Source organism: Oryza sativa, chromosome 6 (genome assembly GCF_034140825.1).
Source record: "Oryza sativa Japonica Group chromosome 6, ASM3414082v1".
Lineage (NCBI taxonomy): Eukaryota > Viridiplantae > Streptophyta > Magnoliopsida > Poales > Poaceae > Oryza > Oryza sativa.
In genome coordinates this window covers 26,851,971-26,879,511 of record NC_089040.1, presented here as the reverse complement: position 1 = coordinate 26,879,511, position 27,541 = coordinate 26,851,971, and the positions used below count along the sequence as shown (strand labels likewise).

Here is a 27,541-nt window from a genome sequence, read left to right as displayed (position 1 = left end):
AATTGTGTCTTCAACTTTGCTATCTCTGATTTATCTTTTGCAGCAATCAACATATCATCGACATAAAGAAGCAAATATATAGCTGAACCATCAACAACTTTGAGATAAACACAGCTATCATAATTGGATCTTCTAAACTTCTGAGAAAGCATGAAAGAGTCAAATCTCTTATACCACTGTCTAGGTGACTGCTTCAACCCATAAAGAGATTTCTTCAACCTACAGACTAGGTTCTCTTTTCCAGGAACAACAAAACCTTCAGGTTGCTCCATATAAATGTCCTCTTCTAACTCCCCATGTAAAAATGCAGTCTTAACATCCATTTGCTCTAGTTCATAATCATGCATTGCAACAATACTAAGTAAAGTGCGAATTGAACTATGCTTCACAACAGGGGAAAAGACATCATTGAAATCAATACCTGGAATCTGGCTATAACCTTTAGCAACTAGCCTTGCTTTGTATCTTGCCTCATCACTTGGAGACATACCTTCCTTTCTTTTGAAGATCCACTTGCAACGGATAGGTTTCTTCTCCTTTGGCAACTTCACCAATTCCCAAGTATGATTCTTTTCAAGTGATTCCATCTCATCATGCATAGCAGTTATCCATCTATTGCAATCATCAGAAACAATAGCCTCAGAATATGTAGAAGGTTCGGCATTACCTTCAATTTCTTCTGCCACACTCAAAGCATAAGCAACTATGTTCGCTTCTTCAATATATCTTCGAGGAGGTTTAATATTTCTTTTGGGCTTATCTTTTGCAATAGAACGTTTTGGAGACTGATGAACAATAGAAGAATCTGAATCTTCAATAACAGGTGCATCTTGGTTAATAGCAACATCTTCTTTTTCTGGTGCATGCCCTGAACTGATCAAGTGCTCCACCTGCACACTTGCTTTCTCCTGACTCTCAACAGGAACATTAGTAGAAGGTTTGTCATGTAATATACCTGATTCATGGAAGACAACATTTCTACTAATCACAACCTTTTTGGTTTCAGGACACCATAACTTATAGCCTTTCACACCAGACGGATAACCAAGAAAAATGCACTTAATAGCTCTAGGCTCCAATTTACCATTATCAACATGAGCATAAGCAGTACAACCAAATACTCTTAAGTCTGAATAATTTGCTGGGGAACTAGACCATACCTCAATTGGAGTCTTCTTATCAATGGCATAACTGGGTGATCGATTGATAAGATAACAAGCAGTAGAAACAGCTTCCACCCAAAATTGTTTAGGCAAACCTGCATTAGACAACATACAACGGGCCTTTGATATAATTGTCCTGTTCATACGCTCAGCTACGCCGTTTTGTTGAGGTGTGTGAGGAACGGTGTAGTGACGCACAATGCCTTCAGACTTGCAATATGATTTAAATATCTTAGAACAGAACTCCATCCCATTGTCAGTACGAAGGATTTTCACCTTCCTCTCAGTTTGTCTTTCAACCATAGTTTTCCACTCTTTAAACACATCAAAAGCTTGATATTTGTGCTTCAAGAAATAAGGCCAAACTTTTCGCAAATAATCATCAACGATAGTCATCATGTAACGAGCACCTCCAAAAGATGTCTTACGAGCAGGCCCCCATAAATCAGAATGCACATAATCAAGAATACCTTCAGTAGTATGTGTAGATGTGTTGAACTTCACCCTCTTATGCTTGCCAAATATGCAATGCTCACAAAATTTGAGCTTCTCGATGCTTTGTCCATCTAGCAATCCTCGCTTGCTCAATTCTGCCAAACCAATTTCACTCATATGCCCAAGACGCATATGCCAAAGATTAGTAGCATCGGAATTAGATAATGAATTAGAAACTGCTGCAACATTACCTAATATAGTTGTACCTCGCAGATGGTACATGTTGGCAAATTTAATATCAGCTTTCATCACAACAAGAGAGCCTTTAGTTACCTTCAAAATTCCGTCTCCACCGGAATATTTGTACCCTTTGCGATCAAGAGTACATAAAGAGATGAGACTTCTCTTCAAATTTGGAATATGCCGCACATCTGACAATGTTCTGATACAGCCATCAAACATCTTGATCTGAACTGTTCCAATACCTGCAACCTCGCATGGTGTATCATCACCCATCAAAACAGTACCACCTTGCAAAGCTTCATAGGTGGCAAACCAATCCCTATTCGGGCACATGTGATAGGTGCATGCAGTATCAAGAATCCACTTGTCACTAGTTTGTGCACAACCAGCATAAGCAACAAGCAATTCTGCATCAGACTTCTCATCAGTAACAACTGTGGCTTTACCTTCCTCTTCTTTCTTACCTTTTGGTATATACTTTCCGGTTCTCTTGTCTTTGTCCTGTAGCTTCCAACACTCAGAGATATCATGTCCATCTCTCTTGCAGTATTTGCATGACTTATACCTGCCTCTGGACTTTGATCTCCCACGGTAGCTACTTGAGCTTTTATCTCTTGATTGGTTCTTTGTGTTCTTCTCCTGTTGCCTGCCCCGAACAACCAAGCCTTCTGCTTGTGAATTTGAACCTTCAGAGGTTACCATCTTCTTCATCTTTTCTTTGGCATGCAAAGCATCATAAACTTCTTTTAAAGTTAGAGTATCACGGCTATAAAGTATAGTATCCCTGAAGTTTGCATATGAGCTAGGCAATGAACACAATAGAATAAGGCCTAAATCCTCTTCATCATACTTTACCTCCATAGACTCAAGGTCAGCAACAATTTCCTTGAAAGCGGAGAGATGGTCCATCACAGACTCATCATCTTGCAACTTGTGCAAAAATAACTTTTGCTTCAGGTGCATCTTACTGGTCAGCTCCTTAGTCATGCATATCTGTTCCAGCTTCAACCACAGCCCAGCGGTTGTCTCCTCCTTAAGCACCTCCTGCAAAATATTGTTAGATAGATGAAGATGAATATATGACATAGCCTTACGATCCCTTTTCTTCTCATCGTTGGACCAATCCTGAGTCCTCTTGTCAAATCTAGAAAGCGCATCATCGAGGTCTTGCTGTGCAAGAACGGCTCGCATCTTCACTTGCCAAAGTGAGAATCTTGTGTCTCGGTCCATGAGCGGTAGATCATACTTCAAACTCGCCATGGGAATTAATCCTGAATTTGCTGGTAAGAAATTAGGGTAAAATAGCAAAAACGCCGGAAGACGGGAATAAGGGGATCATTTCCAAAATTTTGCCTAGGCAAGATATGCCCTATTTGCAAGATGGAACGCCTGTTGATATGGTTTTCAATCCCTTAGGAGTACCCTCCCGAATGAATGTGGGACAAATATTTGAAAGCTCGCTCGGATTAGCAAGGGATCTGCTAAAGAAACATTCAAGGAGTCAGGTCCACTTACTTTTATCTTTCTTTCCAATTTTATGGGGTGGGTTGGTTTGATAAGACCCCTTTTTGCTTTGTTGATAAATAATAAAAAAAGAGTTTTTTTCTATAACCTGCTTGTTTTATTATAACAAGTCCTAGCAATTTCCTCCCTGGAAAAAAGCCTGAACAGAACAGCCAAGCTTTCGGCTGATTGTTTTAATCCTCGTGACGCGTGCGCTGCTTGTAGTACTCCTCTCACGACGCCTGAGCGGCTGCTGCTGCGGTGCTGCCTTTTTATCTCGCGCAGGCGTGGGACGAGGCCGACTCGGAGTCGACAGGTAGGGGGGTGAACAGATTGATTCGACGGAACGACGAACACGACGACGCGTGCCACCGATTAGATCGATTTCTTCGATCGGGAAAAATCGCCGGTAGCCGGGACTGCAGTAGATCGATCTTCAATGCTCTGATACCACTTGTTATGAAAATAGATACACAACGGAGACACGAATTTTTACGTGGAAAACACTTGCGGGAAAAAACCACGGGCGCCGACCGGCAATGATCACTATAGAGGTGATGATTACAAACGTAGGGGAATCACAATGAGAACGCCACCCCTTCCCGTACGGCTTACAAGTATATATCGGGGATAAAAGAAAGACACCTAATAGGACTCCTACTAGGAAACTAATCCGAATATATTGTGGGCCCAAAATTCGGATCACATATTTAACAATTTGTAGTGTTTGGTTTAGGAAAAGGTGGAATAATTAACTATACCATCACACCGATAGTTGTTCTCTTTCTACTTCTTAATACAGCAATCCGTTGTAATTTCTTAAAAAAGAAGACAGAAAAACTAATGGATAGAATTCCGTCGGAAGGGATATACTACTTAATATAACGAACACCCCAACAACCCATATCCGTTTCTTCTTCCCCGGATATATCTCTCATCCTCATTTCTCTCCGTCCTCCATCCCCACCCCCCCCCCCCCCCCCCCCCCCCCCCCCCCCGCGCGGACTCCTCCACTCTAATCAATATGGCATCCCTTCGCGTTCTCAACAGCCAGCGGTAATGCAGGGTCAGTAGTTCTCAGCGTGAGGGTAATCTCAGAGTTTATGCGGGTCTCTGAGGTTGTTGCATCGTACTCCTCGCTAGCTCCTTGTGCTGCTTCCTTTATTGTGGGTAGGTAAGTCATCCTTGACTGGTATCAAGTATCAGTCATGATATGTCTAGGGTATCATGGCTGATACCAAGTATCAGGCCTGGTACCACGGAGAATCATGAATGATGCCCACAAATATCAGCCCTAGTACCTAGGTACCAAGATTTGATACCTAGGTACTAGCCGGTACCCATAGGTACCAGGTACGAACCGAGTGTGAGAGGGAGCACACGTCATCGCCGCTAGACCGACCAGTGAGCCCCTTGCTGTCATCTCCTATCCTCTTCTCCCTTCCTCTCCTTAACATGCCCCTTCCCTTCCCTTCTGTTGATGTAGCTGACGAGACAAGGGAAAAAATAAGTGCATTTGCTATCCGCTTGCACGTTAAAGCTCAGCTAGACATAGGAAAGGAAGAGGGAGGAGTCACTTAAGTATCCCGTCCTAACTGGATCCTATCGTCTAGTCGCCCTCTAAAAAAATGACTAAGGATTAACAAACGGATAATAAATACTAGATCGGTATACCGTTGGTCCCAAGGAACATTTTAAGTGATGATATCACACAGACATAAGTATGATGCCTTAAACTCTAGTACCTACCATGTTGATGCTGATGATACCATAGGTAACACACTTAGTGCCGATGATACCAGATACGATACCTATACGTAACACATCTAGTACCTAGATACCATACTAACATCATGATGATGTCGACAAACATACTCCCTCCGTCTCATAAAAAAGTAACCTAGGATAAGATGTAATATTTTCTGATACAAATAATTTGTACAGTAGGAAATATCACATCTCATTTTATGTTGGTTTTTTATGGGACGGGAGGAGTGATCGGTGAACTAATATATTGTGAAATTAATTAGTGGGCTTGGCCCAAACAAGAAATAGCCCAAGCAAATAGCCCATGTGGTCTTCGTAGTGAGGCACCGCCGTCGCCTCGCCCTCGACCCCTCCCGCCGCCGTGGGTTTCCGCCTCGTTCTCGAGCGCTCTCGCCGCCGCCGCGGCGTCCTCGCTGCGGTCTTCTCCCTTCCTTCTCCTAGTCTAAGCCGCCGCTGTGAAGTGGAGCTCGATCTGTGCCCCGTGAAACTTCGCCGCCAACTCCATGGCCGCCGCCGCCGGAGGCCAGACCGTCGGCCGGAGCAGCTTCTCTCGAGCAGCGGCACCTCATGTGGCGTCCTCATCCACCGCCGCAGGAGTCAAGCTTGGTCCTAATGGCGCCGCCTTCGTCTCCTCGGGCATCCCCGACCTCGACAGTAAGCAGATTCTTGCTTGCAGACCCTTTTTATTGTTTTGCTGAATTAAAATCTAGCGTTTTTTTTCTGTTCTACTAACGCGATTATTCCTATTTATGTAAGAAATTCCTTTTATCTTTAGGTCACTTCACATGCTTGGTTGTTACCTAGGAGATTAGGGAAAGGGTGCTAATTGGAGTATTATTTCATAGTACAATATATGCTACTACTAACTATGTTTGCAAATGCAATGTGCGTAGTTTTGTTAGGAATCAAATAAAATTGCTTCGATGATATATCTTGATCACCTGCATTACTTGTTATTTTAGGAGTACAAATTCCTTTCAATATTTTGTGTTTAGCCATGTATAGATGCCGTGAGGAAAGTTTGGTTCTTGCGGTGAGTTTAATGGGGTAAAACCTTTAAACTGGAAAAAAAAAAGCTGATGCTCTTATGAGTTATGGTGATGTGCAATTCAGTTCACCATAATTTACTAGTTTAACGGATGCAGGGATTCTAGGTGGGGGTTTTCTTATTGGATCAGTTGTAATGATCATGGAGGACTCTGATGCGCCTCACCACCTCCTACTGCTTCGGAGCTTCATGGCGCAGGGTGTTGTGCACAAACAACCGCTGCTCTTCGCAGGACCTATGAAGGAACCCCGCTTGTTCCTTGGTACATTACCTGCTGTTGCATCTTCAAAGGAGGATGGACGACAAAGAGGGATGGGGGCTGGAACAAGTAGCGATGGCCGAACAAGTGTATGTCTCGAGGAAGAATATTTGGCAGTCAACTTGAGCCCTGAAAAGTGTTATTATTTTAATGTTGATCTCGACATGTAATTGTGTAGGACGAGGCTTTGAGGATAGCTTGGCAGTACAAGAAATACTTTGGAGAAGAGAAGACTTCTCATGCTGAACACAGAGGTGATACTATTATTTCCTTTGTATTCTTGTTGGCCATGAATACGCAAAAAAGCATGCTTGTAAACATTTTTGAGGATACGCAAGAAAACAAAATAAATAATATTGTTCGTGAATGGATTTTGTCTGAGCCCTTAGCTTCTATAATCTACTTATTCCTAAGCACCATTGTTGTCACTGACACCTGAGCTGGGCATTAGGATACATTTAAGGCGTGGATGATGATGATAAGAGATTCCCACCATATCATAAGATTCGCGTTCTTTCTTGAAAATCGACATTTCTCCAAATCCAGAAGAAAGATGGGATTCTAGGATTATCCTTTTGGGCAAAGACCTAAATGCATAATATTAGCATACTTCAGGATAATAGCAATGTTCATAATACCTATCAGTTTGCTTTAAAAGTGTTTTTTATTAGCTATCATCACTGTCTATCAAGATGTTTGTCAAAGTTCTGACTCAGTTTAGTATAATTGCAGACAACAAGCAAGAATTTAGCAATGATTTTGATTTACGGAAGCCCTTGGAAAGGCATTTACTTAATGCTCAGAATATTGAATGTGCTAGCACTCAAGAAGGAGACACTCTTGGTGTCCTCCAGGACCGTTGTTCCACATTCTTGTCCAAACTTCCGAGGTAAGGGTTCTTGTCTCTATGCTCAGACGGTTTTTCTGAAGGAAAATCATTCTAACATTGCAATGCCATGTTACCATAAATTCGTCTACCATAATATTTTTTTTATTAACATAAAATTTGATGGCATGTACCATATTCGTTATTACTCGTGAATTTATTTTGTTATTGGTGTTCAGAAAAGATGGTGGAAATGCGCATGCTGGACGGATTGCTATACAATCACTATGTGCACCACAATGCGGATACTTTGAGAAGGAAAGTATTTAATGCGACTGATGTCTATTAGTCTTGATTGGTTGCTGCGATGCATTGAATCTTTTTTCAGACCAATTTATATATTTTCACCTTTCTAATATCATCGTTATGTACTTGCAACTAATTATATTTGTGTATTGCAGGACTGGGACATGGTCTCATTTATCAGATCGCTGAAGGCCATGGTTCGTGCATCTAATGCAGTTGCTGTTATAACATTTCCAAATACAGTTTTATCAAGCTCCTTTTGTAAGAGATGGCAGCACCTGGCGGACACACTTCTGTCAATCAAAGCAATTCCAGGTAAGCAAGCATGGCCCTTTAAAGTATGTCATGTGATTGCTATTTTGATCAACTATATCCTTTATTAAGTTTCCATTTTATTTGTCACCAGATGAGGACAAAGAGTTAGCAAAACTCCTCACTGGATATCAGGATATGGTTGGTTTTTTACATGTGCATAAGGTGGCACAGACTAATAGCCAGGTATCAAAGCTTTCATGATTGTTTTTTTTTTCCACGAATTAAGCTTTCATAATAGTTGTATAAACAAAACTTTGCACTCTCTCGTTTCGATGCCTTTCTTATCAACAAGCAGGTCCCCGTCATATTGGAGGCGTCCACGTTTTCTCTGAAGTTGCGCAAGAGGAGGTCGCTGGTGTTAGAACGGTTGAATCAAGCTCCAGTGGATGGATCAGGTGGTCCTTCACTTGATGCATCTGGCAGTTGCTCCTCATCCTCACAAGGTTCACAGCTTGATTTCTAGTTCAGATGCTGAACCTGGTCTCCGAGAAGATGGGAAGGCCTTCACACGAGCTTCACAGTATCACTTGATGACTAGTAGCTTTCATGTTTCAGCTGAGAGGATGCTCAGAAAAAGTATTGACACAGAAGGTTCTGGTGTTGTGTAATTGTTGCTCTCTGGAAAAATGTAGTTTGTAGAGGTTTAGTTCTTTACAAATTAGGCAATTTGGTGGATAGTATCAGCCAGTCCAATCCCATGTATGGTTCAGTTGTGGACTTCTGCTATACAAACTCTTTTGTTAATCAGGTTGAAATTGTACTACCTCTGTCCAAAAAGACTTCATTTCTAGCAACGAATCTGGACAAGTACTAGGAATGAAGTCCTTTCGGAAAGAAGGTATATTATATGCAGAATTGCAGATGATGCCATATAATTTCCTATGTTGATTGTGTTGCCAGCGTTTATGGCAATTTTCATCCATATTCGCATGCCGTTCATCACGTTGCAGATGCAACTGCAAATTGATGGATCGGGAACAGAAAATCCAGGGATACTGAGAGATTGCAGTGTAATGACAAAAGCAAAAGACAGTATCAGGATTTGGACTGCAAGCCTACAATTTACAGACATAAGCACAGAACATGTTTTTGTGAACATGGAGATGATAGTAGAGTGAAGGTGGAAATATTTACAGGTCTTGTGGCAAGACAAGTTTCAGGTCTAAGTATGAACTACGATTTGCTTGGGCGTTGCATTATCCAGTAGTTCTGAAACTCTCCATCTTGCACTGGTTTTGATTTTCATTTTATCCAGAAAGCGTAGGACCGTCTCTAAACAGCATGTTTGCCACAGTTGGAGGGAGCCATGCTGCATTGGCATTGTTTTGCACTTCTTGCTGCTGTAGTTGCTGATGATCACTCTGATCAGAGACGCTGGCAACCTTTCGACTTCTTGGCCGAGCAATGCCCTTCCCAACAAAGATGCCTAGCTTCAGAGCGGTGAAGAAACCTACAGCAATGAACAGCGGCCTGACCGCCCAATGGAAATCCTCGAGGTGCTCGTACTTCTTCACGATCCCCTCACACTTGTCAAAGCTCACCACCTCAACCTCAGAGGGATCTGCCAAGCAACTGCATACTTCACCAAGGTTAAATTTGCCTGGAAATTTTATGAAAAGGCATCCATTTGGTAGTATCTGCGAAATACGGCCTGTAGCCAGTCCTCCACCTCTCTTTCGCTGCCATTCAAACTGTGGGCTTGAAATATTGGCTTTCAGCCGCACAAACTGCCCAACACAGTAGGCTTCAGCCATTTGAAGGTCAGAGTATTCACCCTTCCAGAGGGTGTCCACTCCAATCAGACCTACATAAACAGTACCACTACGGTCAATGCTATGAAGAATTCCAACCTGAGATCGCTTCTTCTCATCCTCCCTAAGCCGTACCCAGTCTCCAGCAGCGAAACCATAGGTTACCCTTTCCACTGTTGAAGAGCGAACCTTCAAAGGATCATGTAAACCATGGATCCTTACAAGAATGTAGCCATCACGCTCTCCATTATCCTCCATTCCAACTATGGTTCCATCAGGGACTTCCATGGTTGTTGGACTACAAGTGTTTTTAAGCTTTCTCGAGCGAACCTTGTCTCCCACTTGCAACTTGTCCTTGAAGAATGACCAGTTAGTGCGGCTTGGCAGGGCTGGACTGACCATCCTTAGATTTTCAGAATTTCCCTGGTCAGTATTTTCGTAATCTACATCTTTTGCACTAATCAAAATTAAAAAGAAATAATTAGGACAACATGTAATCCAAGTTACTGCTATGGGACAGTAAAGAATTATGCAAAGGAAAAAAATGCATATAAATATATAAGATACTTCAAATTACAACAAGCTAACAGAATACAAGTATTAAAACACACAATTCCATGGATTCACATATTTAGCACCGATTAGCTTTTGTAAATTATAGTATATAAGCAAAAAAAATAACTCAATGGCAATTCAATCAAAATGTAAATTGTTGAACATGAAAAGCAGGATAATAAGCATGTTACCTCTCAAATGCATCTAAAATATCAGTCATCTGGGGGCGGTCTCTAAAGTCATATTCAAAGCATCCAGAAAGGACATTCTCTATTGCTGGAGGCAAATTGTATGGAAAAATTGGTTTTTCTTTCTTCAGGACAACCAACTGATAAACCTCATCTGGTGATTTGCCACGCCATGGTTGAATGCCACTCAACATCTCAAGGATGCTCCAGGCAAAACCCCATGAGTCTGTCTCATAGCTAATTGGCCCTCTAATGCTTGGTTGCCATTGTTCTGGGGCCATGTAATTTGGAGTTCCAAGTCGTTGGATAAGATCTGGATTAGGCAGTGAGAGCCCAAACAGCAAGGACGGAATTCCAAAATCACCCAGCACAGCATGGTCATGTTCATCAAGGAGAAAATTACAGGGCTTAAGATTTAGAATCAATATTCCTCTTGAGTGCAGGTCTATAATGCCACGGGCCAAATCAGCACCATATCTGTGAATTAAAAAGATATATAAGAAACATTCTGAAGAAAATAAGCACGAAATTCCTCTAAATAGACCATAATCACTCTCAGAAATCAATAAGAACTTGTGCCAATGCTAAAATGAGAAAGGAAATCAGACAAATAATCCAACCAACCAAGTCAGCAGTCAGAACATCAATAGGAAGTTGCAAACTACATGCTGAAATCCTAAGGTTCAATTTGTAATGCGTTGATCATGGCAATATTAGTATATGTGATAAACTGTGGGAAATTCTACCGTACCTTAAAACATCTGATAAAGGGATCCTTCCACCTTTAAGCCGGGCCATCTTATCTCCAATGGATCCTTCGTAAAACTTCATTGCTATACAAATCTAAAAAACCATGATACAAAATAAGCTATTAGGCTGGCCTGATGTGCAAAGATAATCAAGACAAGAAAGATCAACACACCACTAATAGCATACATACCCTTCCATTCTGTGTTGAGATGCCATGTAGGAAGCACACATTGCTTAGACCTTGGCATTTGCTAAAGATCTCGTCAAACCTCACTGAGAAGGCTTGCAGTTGGTCCTCTCTAATTGGATGCAACATCTTCACAGCGACCTCATGGTACCGATCATGATCCTCTGTCCTCTGATGGTGGGTTGCAATCCAAACATCCCCAAATGGACCTCTCCCTATCCGGTGCTGCAAAGTCAGCACGCTCGGGTCAATCCACGGACTTATCTGGCTCGGGCCCGAGAAGACTGTACGGTAAAGATCAGGGTCCCTCTCAAGCAACATGTATTCGAACGATTCATCTGACTGCGAATCAGATCTTTGCCCTGCCATTTCCTGCCAACACAATTTCGCCATTAAGCACTCAGGCAACATTCAACTTTCTATGTTCTCACCAAGATTTTCTTGTTTCTGGAGCACAGCACTCCACCAAATGAAACTCAACCCAATTTTCTGTGGCTGAAACTAGTAGCATCAGAAATCCAAAACTTTTTTAGTGGGGTAAAGTACTAGAAGCTTTTCTTTTTTGCAATTACACGGCAGACACACGCACACACACCACTACTCACGTGACACCACACTCACACCCCCGCATATACACCACTTAACATAGGCTCTAAGAGACGGACACCAGCCGCACATCCCTGATCTTACTAAAATCCTTTTGAAAGTCCACATGCATATGCGTAATATTCACGGGCACCAGGATTTAACCGTGCTTGCCGGGGAATGTGGTCACTCCAAGCTCAAGCAAGAACAGCTCAGTAACCAGTAAGGCTCACTCAACCCGGCCAATTTGGCCATTACAATAACGCAAAAAGTCAATGGGGCACGAGAGCAGAGGAGGACATAACGCCGGGGAATCGGTGTTCAGCCGATTAATTCCCCAATCCTCTCTTCAAGCAAACTGCCATCTAGTAACCTGTACGGGTTAACAAATTGGGTGTGGAATGGAAGAAACCGCACAAAATCCATTGTTCGCCCGGATGGATCTCCAATCTATGACGGCTCATGAAGTAGCAAAGGGGAGGAGAAACGGATACCTTCAATTCGGTTAGAGGAGCAAGCAGGCCTGCCACGTCGCCCCCCAACTCCAAACCTGCTCGCCGGCGGCGGCAGCGCGCGCGAGGAGGCGGCACAGGGAGGGTGGGAGGCTGCGGCGGAGTCGGGGGAGGAGACGACGCCGTCCGCGCACCTGCCGACCCGCTCCGCTCGCCGGCCGCGCGCGCGAGGGAGGAGAGGAGAGCGAGCGAGCGAGAGAGAGAGAGAGGAGGTGTGGAGTAGAACTGTAGAAGAAGCGGGGGCCGGGGGAAGGAGGGGAAGCGGTGGAGGGGGGAGCGAGGGCATTTTGGTCATTTCCTTTTTCGAGTTATTTAATTTTTTTAAACAGTTATTTGAATATTACTTGGAAATAAAGCTTGTTATTTCCTCGATCTCAAAATATAAAAACCGGAACTTATCCGGACTAAATTCTTATATCTTAAGAAAAACATGTAATTCAAGACTCATGAGGCATAAAATTTTTCCTTCTCTTTAAGAAAAAAAAAAGGAAGGATATACAAGTAATTTACAACATCATTAAAACGCAAACTGACCCATACTAAAAGTTATTTCCTCCATCCCATGATATAAGGGATTTTGACTTTTTACTTGCACTGTTTGACCATTCGTCTTATTCAAAAAAATTTGGAATTATTATTTATTTTTTTTGACTTACTTTATTATCCAAAGTATTTTAAGCACAACTTTTCGTTTTTTATATTTGCAAAAAAAAAATTGAATAAGACGAGTGGTCAAACAGCAAGCAAAAACTCAAAATCCCTTATATTATGGGACGGAGGGAGTATGCCATATTTTTAAAAATTCTTGATTTTTGTTTGTACGCTTCCCAAGCTTCCAAGCAACACCTTTTCGTGCAAAAAGAAAATTATATATTTTTTCTTGAAATACGTTTGTAAAACAACTTTTTAAAATTTTACAAGCTAATGCATTCATTTATACTCTTAAGATATCACAAAGATCAGATTATCCATGAATCAATCAATTTCAGTTATCTTAAATGGGCCCTAATATTTCGGGTTTAAAATATCGAGGGTAATAAACAGGTGTAAAATCTTAACGTAGAGATGATATATCAAAGATACGCAACATTGGGGGAATATTTTTTTATTTTTTTGAACCTTTTTTATTTTAAATACTTATTTTAAAATCTGAATGTTTTAATCATGCTAGCCAAACTACCATGACAAAACAATATTATCACGCCGGTCTCGCTAGTGTGATAGAGGTATTTGGCTACGCCGGTCTCACTGGTGTGGTAGCGTTATTTGGTTACACCGCTTTTGCTGGCGTGGCAGGATAAAACTGTTACACCTACTTCAGGTGACGTGTCAGTGTTGTTTTGCCACGCCAGACGGGCTGGCATGGTCAGAAGGTTTAGATTTTGGAAATTAGTTTTGAAAAGGTTTACTTTTAAAATTAAAAATTAAAAAGGTTCAAAAAAAATCCAGTCAGGGATCCCACATTAGTCCACTTTTGAGTATTTTTGTTTTGCTTTTAACCAAACACTTTTAGTTTTACTTGATGCAAGATGCAACCACTGGTTTTCCAAGGGAATGATGAGGCTACAAAACTTTATTTCAGTGCCGTCATTTTGGACTGCAAATGGTTGGTAATTGCTATACCAAGTACTAAGATTGTTGAAATACTGTCTCAGGCGCAACATATTATTATTCCCTACTTCTCCATCCTTCTCGACCATGCTGTGGTGCTATCATTTGTGTGGTAAAAAAAGGTTGCTAGTTGATGAAAGATTCAGTGATTCACTTTGTCTATATAATTGACCCTTTGTTTCCACAGCAAAAGATGGTAAAATTTGATGGCACTAAGCAAGGAAATTCAGAAGCAGAGCAGAGTTACATTCAGTTAATAGTAACTCAGTAATAACAGATGATTTGATTTGACATAGTCACTATTACTAACTTAAGTAGATGATTTGACATCCAACTGAACAGCTGAACCTACACCACTAATTATTAATCATTTTGCTGATTTTGTGCCCTTTCCTCCCTGAAAAGCTGAAAGCCAAACCAAAGAGGATTTGGTTATCTGAAGATTTGGTATGGTCCAAAAATATCTAAGCACACTTGATTGCCTTCTAAAGAGCTCTGGACTAAAGCCTCTGTCTGACTGTCAGCAAAGGAATCCTAGTACTATTATCTCTCTATTTTACTTCAGTGCAACAAGACACAACAATCTGACTAGATTACTGAGCTACTATCTTGTTATGATAAGAATTTGAAAGAACTTGGCTGCTCCATTTTCTGCAAGATTTCTGCATCTGTGGCCAGCAATGGCTCCGGGTGCCACACTCTTTCGCATCAGTTCTCTGCTTGTACGCCTCATTTCTTACTGTAATGACAAACTAAAGCACTAACAAACAAAAGGCATTAGCAAAGACAAGATTATGTACAGAACTCTTCAATGCTAAAAATGTACGTTTAGCAGAAAAAAAAAGAGAGTATAATAGGTTTGCACTTGGACTCGATTACATGAGCATGGAAACACCTGTTTAAATTACTAATTAATTAGCTCAAATTAAAGATTGTGTTCCCATGAGCAGCTGACAAAGCCTGAATCCTCAAAGTAAAGCTTGTACCTAGTTCCAACTCCCAATGAATACGAGGCTATGAGCAAAGTACAATGGATGGCCTGAGACAACATTGTCATACATAGTACTGACAAAAGATAAAAGAGCCAAGGTATCTCCATCTTGTGCAGTGTTCTTTGTTGGAGAAATAGGTTAATATTTATTACTAAGATGGTATTATTGGGGCCTTCACATAAAGAGGAACAAATAACAGTGACAATATAATGACACTCGTCACAGTCATCGACTATGCTAAGGATGAAATATCTAGTTTTCCAAATAGGCAAACAGTTGCAGAGTCTCTGTTCAGGTTACAGCTTCCAAATTGACGACCCATTGTGATGGTGAAGCTTTGTCCTTATACAGTTCAGTTCCTGTCAAAGTTCAGAAGTCTCACAGAAACAAGAGACATTGCTTCACAAGATTGACATGCTTGAATCGATAAAATTGCAGCACAAGAACTCCAGATCCACTTTGCTTCGAGGTTCAGCCGTTCCGGAGGACAAAAAGAAACAGCAATGGGCGCTCTCACTGGCCCTGCAAAAGACTAGACATGATAGAGTGATAGAGAACGATCGTGTCTTGGATCTGCGAATCACTGGATCGGACAGTCACTGCTACTTGCTTAATCTTCTGTTATTCAGTTCAGTCAAGGTTGCGTCTTGATCTCTGAATCCTTGGTTATTTGCTTGCAAGGACGATGGACTTTGCTCGTCAGAAACTTCTCTCAAACGAGAGGATATGGCTAATTTCGAGAAAATAAAAGAGAGAAACGATTTCGTGGAAAGATACAGGTACTTAGAATTTGTCAAATGACAGGCAGCAAAACCGTAAAAAATAAAAGGGGGGGCTTACGACAATTCTTTAGCAATTCCGTCTTGGATTTAGATGTGGAAATTTTGTGTTTGTTTGAATAAGTTGAAGATTAATCACTCGCCGTATTATACTCGATCCCGATCTTTTATTATCCCCGACACATACATCTCGATCGCAGCACGTTCCACTCCGGCTCGGAGATAGAGTACCTACGTAAGTAAAATGGAGGAAACTACATACGAACACCCGATTCCAAAATAAAAAATAAAAAATCAGATGGTTAAATGCTTCGGTTGATTACCGGTGAAACATTAAGTTTTATATGTGGTGAAATGAAAAAACAGGCATTGACACATTTAAAATATTTTTTGAAACATAGTGGAAACACCCGATGAAGCATGTCACTATCACATATAAAACAAGAAGTTTTAACGGTTTAAAACATATATGATATCTTGTTTTCTTTTATCAGAAAATAATTATGTGATATCTTGTTATAAAGATTTAATTACATCTAGTGCAATGGTGTGTTCGGATCGTAGATCGGATAAATAGAATAGGAGAAAAAGTATTTTGAATATCGTTATATGCATGCATATATGGAGTGGAGAGAGAGAGAGAGTAAGAGCCTGTTTGTTAGAGCTCCAACTCAATTTAACTTCAGGAGTTGGGTCTGGAGTGGAGTTGTAGAGCTGCCCAAACTCAGCTCCACATTTCTAGTTCATTTTGTGAGATAGCTCTACCTAGCTCCACTCTCATTTTATGTGGAGCTGAAACTGTTTGGCTGGGCTCTAGCTCCAGGAGAGGTGATGCTGGAGCTGTGTCAAACAGACCCTAAGTAGCGTGACACGAGAAAGAGTAAGGGTAGGTAGTTGTGTAGCTTTGTTAGCCACCGCCACCGGTGAAACATTATGTTGTCCATGATGTAAAAAAAATCAACTATTGAAACATTTTTTTTTTGGAAACATAGTGGAAAAACAAGTTGAAACATGTTGCTATCCCGTGTGAAACTTAGTTTGAACAGTGTGGAACATATATTTTTTTCATCAGAATATAATTATTTGATCTCTTGTTGTAAATATTTAATTACAACGAATACAACAATATGCTTAGATGGTAGATCTGACGAGTAGTTTATAAGAAATATTATTTTTAAAATTAATATATACATTCATGCATGAATAGAGTAGATAGTTAGTAGATGGTTGCATCGATTGACCTATCCATAGTTTTCTTTTAAGTAAAACCTAATTTTAAAAATTAGATTTCTTATGTGAAAATCTTGCTTAAACGGTTCTTCTAAAGATGTATCTAAAAATTAGAATCATTTTCTTCTCCTTTCTCACTCTCTACAAGTCAGAAGAAGCTCTCGCTCTTAATTTCAGCTCTACGAAAGGAGGAGGCGACACGTGGAGAGAGTTCGCGCGTGACGAGGGAATGGGTAAAGAGATAAACATGACTACCTAGTGCATGGTAGCACGATTACGCTAACCAGCGACCCACGCGCTTTCCAAAAATAGAACTTGCATCTTTCTTCAAAAGGAAACCTCACGACCATCCCATACGCTCATTTCTAAGAATGCAAAAAAACGCACCGCACGCCCGAAATTTCCTCACATGGGCCAACCCAAAGCCCACCACAACTAGCACCTTTGGCTCCCCTAAGAACTAGCACCACCATTTCCAGCAATAAAAAAAGATAGCGAAGCCCACGGCACCTTCGCCTCTCCAAAAACCAGTGTTGCCATTATAGTCAGAAAACAGAACTGAAGTAAGGAAGAAGAAGGCATGGAATACCCAAAATCAAATAAAAAGGTGATCCCAAAAAATTTTCATGTAATTTACATCCCACATTTAATAGATCTAGATCAGGTTCGCCAAAAGAAGAAACACAAAACAAGAATTAAACACACAAGTAGTTCATAGAAAAATAAAGCACCAACGAGTGCCACAGATACTTAAAGCAACATGCTGCATCGACCCCCTAAAAATCTAGTTCCAATTTTCATATCCTTTTCTACAACAAGCTGCATGTAAAAATGTGAAAAAGAAAAATAAGTCTATACTTGAAACGACTATACATAAAGTTACTTCTCGGGCATATAAAAGTTACTTGCTAGAAACATGTAAGTTTAAACTTATGCTCATTTAGCATCTCTTACATGATTACTTATTTGTACTAGCACACGTATATCAGAAACATGTATAATAACATATTATACATGGAGAAATTTAAGGTTCCATATCCAATTCTTTTCAATTCAAAAGTTCCTTTTTAGACATATAGGAGTTACTTACTAGTAACACGTAATTTACTTTTGAAGGTTCCATACCCAAGTTCTTTCAATTCGAAAGTTATGCACAATCGATTACAAAAAGCTTGGTAATTTAAATAGTTACTTTTTAGACATATAAAAGTTACTTACTAGTAACTTTTAGGAAACATATAAAAGTTACTTACTAGTTCAAAAGCATGTTGTCGTCTCTGCTACAGCTGAAGCCCGCAACCGCGGAATCCCATCGCGGCCACCGCTCGTCGCCGTTGTAGTAGAAGTCGTCAGTCGCTGCTTCATCAGAATTTTAGGAGGAAACAATCACTACCCTCCCCTTCTTCGTCGTGATTTGTGGAGTAAAACTGCTACATCCATCTACCTCTTCGCCACAATGAGGGGAAACAGCCGAAACCTACCACAGCCTTCACCTCCTCTGCCGCGATGGGATGAAACTGCCACAACCTCCACCTTCCCTTGCCACGATGGGACAAAACCGTCATAGCCTCCACCCCTCTCTCTCTCTCTCTCTCTCTCTCGATTCCCATAATTTGAACAGTGGCGAATGAATGAGGACGAAAACGAACGGCTTAGATGGGGATGTCAATGACGCGTGGTGGGAACAACTGGGACAACGACGCGTGAATGGACGGCTATCGAACACGTCACGCTATAAAATGTAACCGAGAGCGCTCTCGATTTAGATTTCCCCATTTTTTATATATACATAACGTTGGTAGTGATGAGTGGATCCACCTTTTATTATTGGGAGTTGATTTAACATATTTCCTAGAGATAAAAATCTGGTTACACCATAAAATCGAATTAGAAATCTAAAAACTAAATTTTAGAGATATTTGTGGGTATCTGTTAGCCATGCTCACGATCGGTTGGTCGACAGCGCGCGCCCATAAATCCAACGACGCGCCGTCGGTGGCGGCGGCACAAACCGCACAACCACAGCGATCAGCTCTCTCCCAGCCTCGACGTCGAACCTCGTCTCGCCGGATTAATTCAGCTAGCCGCCGCGCGCCGGCCGAGGCGCCGACCGACGACGACCGCGACCGGCGACCAGCCATGCATTGCCATCACTGCCCAGTGCCGATGATCCTCTTCGACTAAGCAGCAGTAACAATCTCGAGCTCGTCGTCGTCGTCGTCGTCGTCGTCGTCGTCCGTACGCCGGCCGCTAGTTCAGAAGCCGAAGCCCGCCGCCACCGCTGCCGCCGCCGCCAACGGCGATGATGATGCCGCCTGCAAGGTACGTATAGCACGCAACGCATCCGATGTCAACCACATTATTGCACTAATTAAGCGCTATGGATCGATTTTTGATTTGAGAGCTAATGCGATCTCGTTATTGTGTGTGTGTGTGTTTTCCCATCTTTGGTGCAGTGTGCGTTGATAACCGTCGGGATCGTCTGCGTCGTCGCCATCTTCATTATCTTTTTGTGATCGATCCAGCCTTTTTTGTCAAATGGACCAACATGCATGGCTACGAGTTAATAATGGAAGTCAAGTTATGATCAGTAGCTAGCTAGGATCAATATAGTAGAGATTTCAACGGTTTCGATGTAATTTCCCATTATATAAGATGGTTCGTGTAGTTTTGCTTTTGAAATATCGCGTCATAATAGATTTTATTATTCAATGGAGGCCAACGGGCTAGGAGAACCAGTACATATACATGTTCTAGAGTAATTTTACTTTGTACATGAGAAGTAATGAGAGGTGTTACATTGTTTTGGGAAAAAAACGAATTAACCCCTAAACTATTGCAAAAGACCAAATTATCCCATAAATTATAAAATCGGACATCATGACTTTCTAATCTAGATGAATAACCCCCTAACTCAATCCAAAGTGAGTTTAATCTAACATGGCCCCTAGCTCAATCCGAAGTGAGTGTTGGGGAGGAGGGGGAGAAGCAGCGGCAGCGCTGCCTCATCGAGCTCGCTCTCTACAGCCTCACTTCGAAGGCAATGGAGGAAACGCTCACCGGGGGCTGCCTTGTCGAGCTCGAGCTCTATAACCTCCTTGTGCCGGAGGTCAAGAAGGAGACGCGCTAGCAGCCACCTCCTTATTTCTTAAGCTCAAGCTGTCACCCCAAATAAATAATACTTCTATTGGTTTTTTAATAAAACGAACGATAAAAATCATGTCTAGAAGTCAATAGCGTAATATATTTTAAAATAGAATTATTAGTTTCAATAGATTTTCAGCTTTAATTTTTGGAGAATTTGCAAAAGAAAAAGCACCCCATAAATCACTTGAAGTTTGACATTTCATCACATAATTCATTTTCTTACAAATGTTTGTTGACCTACTCAGTTTTGTTGCAAAAACCACTCTAGTGTACATGTGTTTTAGCCAAATGAACATTAAATTATGAGTCGTTAATATTGTCTTTATTAAAATTAAATACTTCTAGAGTATAGTCTTGGACACTTTTTTGGAGAGCTTAAATGTTGTCGCGTTGAGTTTTGTTGTATGCGAAAAAAAGTTCAATGAAACATGAAGAATAAATGCAAGCAGTTGGAAAGATGGACTCATGTAGCTTAGCTTGTGGTAGCTCTGTATTAGTTATAACAGATCGATTTGGTTAAACACGTGCACACTAGGCTGATATTTTTTTTTGAAACCTTAGCCAGCTTAGCTGGTTTTATATTTCAGAAGATAAGCACTGTACAAATGTCACCAAAGGTGACGAGGGGAAAGACAGGGGGGAGAAGAGCAGAAAAAAAGGAAAATTACAACAGAGGATGAGATGTTAAGGCGCTATTCTCGCAAGATTTTTTGCCCCACATGCCGACCATGTATGTATTTCGTCCACTATTCTTGCCATTAATTGAGGGATTTGAAGTTATTTATCTTTGAAAACTCGTCTATTTCTCTCGCACCAGATTTCCCAACTCAAGAGCATGTGCAGTGAGTGCATCCCCTTACTTTGACATTTGCTTTGTTGCTTTGTTCTTGATCCCACCAGTCAACTAGACTCTCGTCCGGGTTGTGCAACAAAACTAAATAAATGGTTAGGATTTTGCAACAAAAATAACTTATGGGATGAAATGTCAAACTTCGAGCGACTTATGGAGTGTTCTTTTACAAATTTCTCTTAACTTCTTCGTAATGCCGCCCCTAGTCGCATACAGATAGAATACATCTTGCAAGCACGGCAGTAAATCCATCATCCATCGATCGACGCCATACGTAAATCGTCTCCAACTCTAAGTCGATCGATCGATCGATATATCTCGCCAACAGGTTAACTTAAACCCAACACGAAAACACCGGAAAAAAAACCCACGAACCCTTTGCATCGATCTACCAACAAATCATCATCCGGATTCCAGCCATGGACGACATGCATCACCATCATCATCATCATCACCACCACCACCACCATCACCACCACCACACCCAGCCGCCGCATCATCACCATAATCACCATCACCACCACCACCACGGTCACCATCACCATCATCACCAGCAGCAGCAGCAGCGGATTGTCGCCAAGATTCTCAAAGAAACCAACCCACCGTCATCGTCGGTGGCGGTGACGGTGGACACAGCAGCGGCAGCGCCGCTCCTGGAGCCCAAGCCTGACACCGGCAACCTCAGCGATCTGGTAAGTACTCCCTCCGTCTAAAAGCAAAAAGACCAACTCTGGGTTTCCGTATCTAACGTTTAACCGTTCGTCTTATATGAAACTTTTTTATAATTAGTATTTTTATTGTTGTTAGATGATAAAACATTATTAATACTTTATGCGCGACTTATCTTTTTAATTTTTTTCATAATTTTTTCAAATAAGACGGACGGTCAAATATTGGATACAGAAACCCATGATTTGTCTATTTTTGGGACGGAGGGACGCATCTGTAGGTATCTATAGTTAGGTTATTTTTTTGATCAAACGATGAGGGGGGGGGGGGGTTGATCAAACGATGGATGAATTGATCGACCTGTGTTGATCTACTCGTGGTTGTAGGATTCTGCGGTTGGAACCTGCGCATGCTTCGCCGTCATGGTGATCATCATCCTACTGGTCTTTTACGCGTTATTAAAGTAGGGGAGAATGGGAGATCTCTGGATAAATTTGTTCTTTTACATGAGAACTCGAAATAAAATATGCTGTGGATTCTTGTTCTCCTGCCTTCTGTGTCTGTGTGATCAGTCTGCAAGCTTGATGACAAAAGGGAGAAATAACATATCACTCTCTTCTTTTGTTTATGATATGCGGATGCCATATACAATACAGGCCTTGTTTAGATCCAAAAAATTTTAGCCGAAAACATCACATCAAATGTTTGAACACATACATGGGACATTAAATGTGAGAAAAAACCAATTGCACAGTTTGCATATAAATTGCGAGACGAATCTTTTAAACCAAATTACGCCATGATTTGCCATGATTTGATAATGTGATGCTAAAGTAAACATTTGCTAATGATGGATTAATTAGGCTTAATAAATTCGTCTCGCGGTTTACATGCGGAATCTATAGTTTGTTTTGTTATTAGTCTACGTTTAATACTTCAAATGTATATCCGTATACTTCAAAAACTTTACACCCAAAGAACTAAACACACCCACAGTTATACAAACATGCAAAAATGCATTGTAGTGGTACATTAAAAAGCGGGTAATTTCTGTAAAAGACATTGCTATTCTGGATTTGGGTTGTACATTATCTTCCACATCTCCAAATCTTTGCCCCTGTCATATTCTCTGATGTACTGAGGAACCTCTGCAAGGTCCATCTGCTCTCCAACAAAATCTGGTCTACATGAATTATCATCCAGAGCTCCGCTTTCTGCGAACAAAAGATTGTGAAAAATGAAAGACTGAGTACTGTGGAATGAACACAGACAATTGAGATCCTGATACCAATTCTACGTATTCTTAGCTGATCAAAATGCTTTGCAAACAACCTACCATCCTGAACCGTGAAGAAACTTCGGAAGTGCTTGTAACCATTGGCTACAACATCTAGTTCGTCCATACTGAAGTTATATCTCTTCTCCAGGGTCAAGTACAATACCTACCAGATACGAAGGAGAATACCAAGTCTTCAGCATGGAGAGGAGAAACATCTTGTCTTAGGGTATTTGTCAAATTTTAAGAAAAAATGACGGTAACCGGATAAACCGATACCTTCTCAGCACCATGAGACATCAGTTTCTTTGCTATGCTGAAAAACAGATCAGTCAGATCGTCACTGTAAATAACATCCGCAGCAAATAGTGTTGTAGCTTTCTCAGCCGCCTCGATTTCACTTGTATACCATAAGTATTTTGAACTGCATTGGAAAAACCGTTTTACTTAGGCATCAATCATTAAAAAAAAATTTGTATCTCAAACAGCATTGGAGAACATGTTCCTAACCAATGCTGAGGGTATGTTCACCAAAAACATAAAACATGCAAAAGCGTATTACACAAAGAAGTGTAGAAAAACTCCCATGTCTTTGTACACAACAATGTACTAATCCTGCAAGTTTTACATGAATTTTTAATTAACCAAAAGTTGTGAAGACGCACATGACTATCAGATACTCGCATTCACATTTTTACATGAATTCGTGGTAGATAACGCATATTATGATGTATGAAAATTTGTATAAGTGGGAATAGTTGGTGTAGAAGCAGAAATAACCTTGGATCAGATGAATCACATTTAAACACAGGTGGAGGCCATGACATTTTCCAATCCAGTTCCCGCACACAGGCTTTAGCTTCATCAAACTTTAGCATGCTTGAGTTAAGTTGGACATTAGCCAAGCAGTTATCGAGGATATCAGAGCCCCTATCTGATCATTTGCAATGATGAATATGCCGAAATGTTATCAAGATTTTAACATTACCAAATTACAGGTGTCATGCAAAACTAACCTTTTATATATCAAGGAAAGGTTACTAAGACTAAGGAAAACAGTAAGTAATACTCCTGCTGGGTTATTTACCTTATCTTAGTAGCAAAATTGAGTCAAATAATGCAAGACAATGAACACTAAATAAGACTTTGAGCTTCATAGATTGAAACTGAGTATAAGGATTAGAATTGGAATTGCATTCTTAGACTAATTAGATCCATGTATAGTAGAGGAAATTTTGATTTATGCGGTCGCACATGGAACTGAATTCTCATTTGAACCAATTTCTGTTATATAGTTTTGCCATTTCAATTAACCCTGTTTGTCAGATATACGGATCAAATTATACCTACTGGATTGATGTGGAACATGCAACTGGACAAAAGGTAAAACTCTAAAACGAACAACTCTACAGAATCGGACTCGAGAAGGCCTAACTACCTACCTGTAATGAAGATTTTCTTAGCAACTCGAGCTAGTGCCAACCCTACCAAACCTGGCAAACATTCATGATTGTAGAGGATCACTAAATTAGTAACAAATGACACATAAATCATGATTCTGGGAACACTTTTTGACTAATTTCACATCGACTAATCACCTGTCCCAGCACCGATCTCTATGGCAGTAACACCATTAAACTCAGACGATGTAAAGCTCTTATGCAATACAAAATCAGTTAATAGCAATGCCGCCTTCCAAACCTGTGAACCAACAACAAACGTGATCGTAAACAAAAAGGAAGACGAAAAGGAATTACAAAAGCAGCATTTTCTCAGACCTGGAGACCAACGCTCCTAAGAGAGGAGGTGATACCATGCTGAACAGTGAGCACATGATCACTCCCTGCAAGCCAATGGTCAGATTAACTGCACAAACCACCAATTTCGGCAAGACAGAATGCAGTTAAAAATAACAAATGCCTCACTGCCTCTGTTCCTTCTTCTCCTGTCAAGAACGAGATCCCCGTCCTCATCCACGGTAACAGCGTCAGGCGAACCACCTTCCCAACAAAGCCAAGAATCAGTTCAAGCAAGCACCACCTTTCAGTCCTCTACACCATAGCAAGAAACAGCCCCACGCACGCTCACAAGAACTGCTCGACGCCGCGACCTGCTCGCGCACACCGCTACATTCTCCGCCGTCGCTGCCCGCAGATGGCCCTGCAAACATCGAATCGAACTAAACCATGGCTCTTCCATCCACCCCCCACATCGGGTTGCGCCCAAGAAGGCGGTGCAGGCAAGGTGTTCGACGGAATGCGCGAGACCGGGCTGTTACCTAGCGGGCGGGAGGAGAAGCTGAAGCGGGAGACGTAGAGCCCGGAGAAGCGGGGCGGGCATCCCAGGTGCACCTCGCTCATCACCTGCTCCTCCTCCTCCTCCTCCGCTCCTCCTCCTCTTCCATCTCCGGCCTCCATTGCCGCCTTGCAGTTTCGCTCTGGTGGAGTGGAGGAGTAGACGCCGCGAGCCTACGAAGAGGAAAGCTCGTGGGCCTAATGGGCCGGAAATATCTACTACACCTTTAAGGAAAAAGTCCACTTTAACTCCCTTAAATATACACCGAATCTAATTCGTACCCCTCAACCAGAAAACCGGTTAGGATGACTCCCCCAATTACTAAAACCGGTACAAATTGACTCCCTAAGTGGTTTTTGAGGGTGGTTTTGCTGACGTGGCATGCTGACTTGGTCTATTGTGCTGATGTGTCAGCCCAGTCACCAAAATACAGATGAGGCCCACATGTAAGTGATAGGAGAAAATATAAAAAGCGTAGGGCCCACTTGTCAGCCATCTTCTCCCTCTCTATCTTTTCCCCCAAATCCCCCAAAAAGAAACAGCAGAGCAAGCGGTCGAGGAAGCCGAGCGCGTAGTTGCTGTGCGGGCACTGCACCGCACGTTGTCGCAGGTGTAGACGAGGGTGTGGTTGTTGCTGCTCAGCATCAGCTCTGGCTCGCTCCTCTCCTGGTACTGTGCCGCCGCGTCACCGGACCCGGACGGCCCCGCCAGCGGCCTCGCGCCCGGCGGCGACAGGTCCGGCAAGCACTTCGCCGACCGCTTGCTCCCGAACTGCCCCGGCGCTGCCGCTGCTGCCGGCTTGAGCGTGCCCCCGCCGCGGATGAGCCGGTAGATTCTGAGGTCCGTCAATAGCGGCTCCATGTCGGCGTCGAGCAGGATGTTGCTCGGCCGGACGTTGCCGCACGAACTTCTTGTCGTGGAGGAAGGCCAGCCCTCTCGCCATGCCGCGGGCGATGCGTCGTCGCTATCGATCCTGCGCACCGCCAGCACGGCGCCGTCGTCCAGCACCGCCATGTACACGATGCTGCTGCCCGCCGCGCCCAGGATGTACGCCGACGCCTTCAGTAGCGTCTCCATCTCCAGCTCCACGTCGCCATCCACCGTCACCAGCACCGCGCCGCCGCCGCCACCGTCCTTGGCCTTCTTGCCGCCACGTCGTCTGTCTTGGCGGCGAAGGACGCCGACGTGTCAGTCACCTCCTCCGTGTCGTCGCTCTCGTCTCCGGCACTGCACCGGCGCCGCGCACGGCAAGAATTATACCATTTCTCCCCTCGTCGAGTGTACAAGAACTCCGCGGCGTGTCGAGGGACAACTCCGGCGCCCTCCCGATGACCTTGACCTTGGCCGGCGCCGGTAGCCGCATCCAGCACCCGAACTTCCCACGCCGCCGCCGCCACTACCGGCGGCGGCGGAGTGTTAACAACATCGCATCAACACAGAGGTGGAGCTGTACCGCCACGGCAGCTGCACCCGGCACCCGATCTTCCCACCGCTGCCGTCGCCGTCGCCTCGCTGTAGGATACGCGACAGGAGCGACCGCGGTGACTGGCAGCTCTCGATGCCGCTGCTCCGCCCGGCCTTCACGCCGGCCTTCTCCACCCACCGCCGCCTCACGGCTTCACAGCTTCGCGCACTCCCTTGGAGCCCTCCACTCCGTTCCCTCGCCGCCCTCTGCTCCGCCATCCGTGCCCTCGGCAAGCTCTCCGCGCTGCTCGCCGACAGGAAGAGAAAGAGAGAGATAAGGGAGAAAGAGGGAGGCATAAAGGTTGGAAAGAGAATGACATGTGGACCCCCACAAGTCAGTGGATTCTATTATAATTTTTGTGTGTGAATGACAAATTGGTCCCACATATATATTTTTAAATCTAATCTTACATCAGTGCCGCGTCAACGCCACGTGGGACGAAGACCAAGTCAACACCGCCACGTCAGCAAAACCGCCCTTGAAACCGCCGAGGGAGTCTATTTGTACCGGTTTTAGTAAAATGGGGAGTCATCCTAACCGGTTTTCTGGTTGAGGGGTACGAATTAGATTCGGTATACATTTAAGGGAGTCAAAGTGGACTTTTTCCCACCTTTAAACCCTAGATTTTTAATGGGCTTTTGTATTGGGCCATAAATCATCTCGGAACCGAATCGTGTTTGGAATTTTTTTCGTTTTTAGATTTTTTTTTTTAATATTTACAGAAATAATCTATCGACCAAAAAAATTACAGAAATAGCCCCTGCCGCCCTAATGGTGGGCGGCAAGCTGACGTGGCAGACGGTGGGTCGACCGCGCCGTCTGCCGCCGTCGGCC

At 42.6% G+C, this 27,541-nt stretch overlaps 3 protein-coding genes across 7 annotated transcripts; 1 reads left to right on the top strand and 2 right to left on the bottom strand.

Annotated features, from left to right (window-relative positions):
* The first annotated feature begins 5,426 nt into the window (after positions 1-5,426).
* Positions 5,427-8,747, top strand: LOC4341622 (elongator complex protein 4). Its single transcript, XM_066311549.1, has 8 exons — positions 5,427-5,765; positions 6,257-6,507; positions 6,597-6,672; positions 7,151-7,307; positions 7,484-7,564; positions 7,708-7,865; positions 7,957-8,048; positions 8,161-8,747. Exons 1-8 carry the CDS (start codon positions 5,615-5,617, stop codon positions 8,326-8,328), a joined length of 1,134 nt encoding a protein of 377 aa, XP_066167646.1. The 5' UTR covers positions 5,427-5,614; the 3' UTR covers positions 8,329-8,747.
* A 129-nt stretch (positions 8,748-8,876) lies between these two features.
* On the bottom strand, positions 8,877-12,594 carry LOC4341621 (protein KINASE OF THE OUTER CHLOROPLAST MEMBRANE 1). Of its 2 annotated transcripts, none has more exons than XM_015788410.3 (5): positions 12,376-12,594; positions 11,300-11,668; positions 11,111-11,202; positions 10,363-10,836; positions 8,877-10,073 (listed from the first exon to the last, which is right to left on the bottom strand). In XM_015788410.3, the coding sequence occupies exons 2-5, from the start codon at positions 11,663-11,665 to the stop codon at positions 9,113-9,115; spliced, it is 1,893 nt and encodes a 630-aa protein (XP_015643896.1). In that variant the 5' UTR covers positions 11,666-11,668; positions 12,376-12,594; the 3' UTR covers positions 8,877-9,112. The 2 variants fall into 2 exon arrangements, with proteins under 2 accessions (XP_015643896.1, XP_015643897.1); XM_015788411.3 differs by having other exon boundaries at positions 8,877-10,019.
* Positions 12,595-22,494: 9,900 nt separating this feature from the next.
* LOC4341620 (uncharacterized) lies at positions 22,495-25,419 on the bottom strand. Of its 4 annotated transcripts, none has more exons than XR_001546555.3 (10): positions 25,226-25,419; positions 25,030-25,107; positions 24,873-24,947; positions 24,726-24,790; positions 24,546-24,648; positions 24,390-24,440; positions 23,728-23,881; positions 23,227-23,371; positions 23,008-23,141; positions 22,495-22,885 (listed from the first exon to the last, which is right to left on the bottom strand). XR_001546555.3 is itself a non-coding variant. In XM_015786602.3 (10 exons), the coding sequence occupies exons 1-10, from the start codon at positions 25,362-25,364 to the stop codon at positions 22,737-22,739; spliced, it is 1,065 nt and encodes a 354-aa protein (XP_015642088.1). In that variant the 5' UTR covers positions 25,365-25,419; the 3' UTR covers positions 22,495-22,736. The 4 variants fall into 4 exon arrangements, 2 of the variants coding, with proteins under 2 accessions (XP_015642088.1, XP_015642090.1); XR_010741817.1 differs by having other exon boundaries at positions 25,036-25,107; XM_015786602.3 differs by having other exon boundaries at positions 23,008-23,113.
* Positions 25,420-27,541: the final 2,122 nt, after the last annotated feature.

Excerpts from the sequence above, each read along its gene's own strand:
- LOC4341620 (XM_015786602.3), bottom strand. The coding sequence starts at position 25,364 with ATGGAGGCCGGAGATGGAAGAGGAGGAGGAGCGGAGGAGGAGGAGGAG. Across the intron at positions 25,108-25,225 it reads CTTCTCCTCCCGCCCGCTAG|GGCCATCTGCGGGCAGCGAC; the intron begins GTAACAGCCCGG and ends CGATGTTTGCAG. Across the intron at positions 24,441-24,545 it reads AGAGATCGGTGCTGGGACAG|GTTTGGTAGGGTTGGCACTA; the intron begins GTGATTAGTCGA and ends AATGTTTGCCAG.
- LOC4341621 (XM_015788410.3), bottom strand. The coding sequence starts at position 11,665 with ATGGCAGGGCAAAGATCTGATTCGCAGTCAGATGAATCGTTCGAATAC. Across the intron at positions 10,837-11,110 it reads CCTTTATCAGATGTTTTAAG|ATATGGTGCTGATTTGGCCC; the intron begins GTACGGTAGAAT and ends TTTAATTCACAG. Across the intron at positions 10,074-10,362 it reads ATTTTAGATGCATTTGAGAG|TGCAAAAGATGTAGATTACG; the intron begins GTAACATGCTTA and ends AATTTTGATTAG.
- LOC4341622 (XM_066311549.1), top strand. The coding sequence starts at position 5,615 with ATGGCCGCCGCCGCCGGAGGCCAGACCGTCGGCCGGAGCAGCTTCTCT. Across the intron at positions 6,508-6,596 it reads GTAGCGATGGCCGAACAAGT|GACGAGGCTTTGAGGATAGC; the intron begins GTATGTCTCGAG and ends GTAATTGTGTAG. Across the intron at positions 8,049-8,160 it reads TGGCACAGACTAATAGCCAG|GTCCCCGTCATATTGGAGGC; the intron begins GTATCAAAGCTT and ends ATCAACAAGCAG.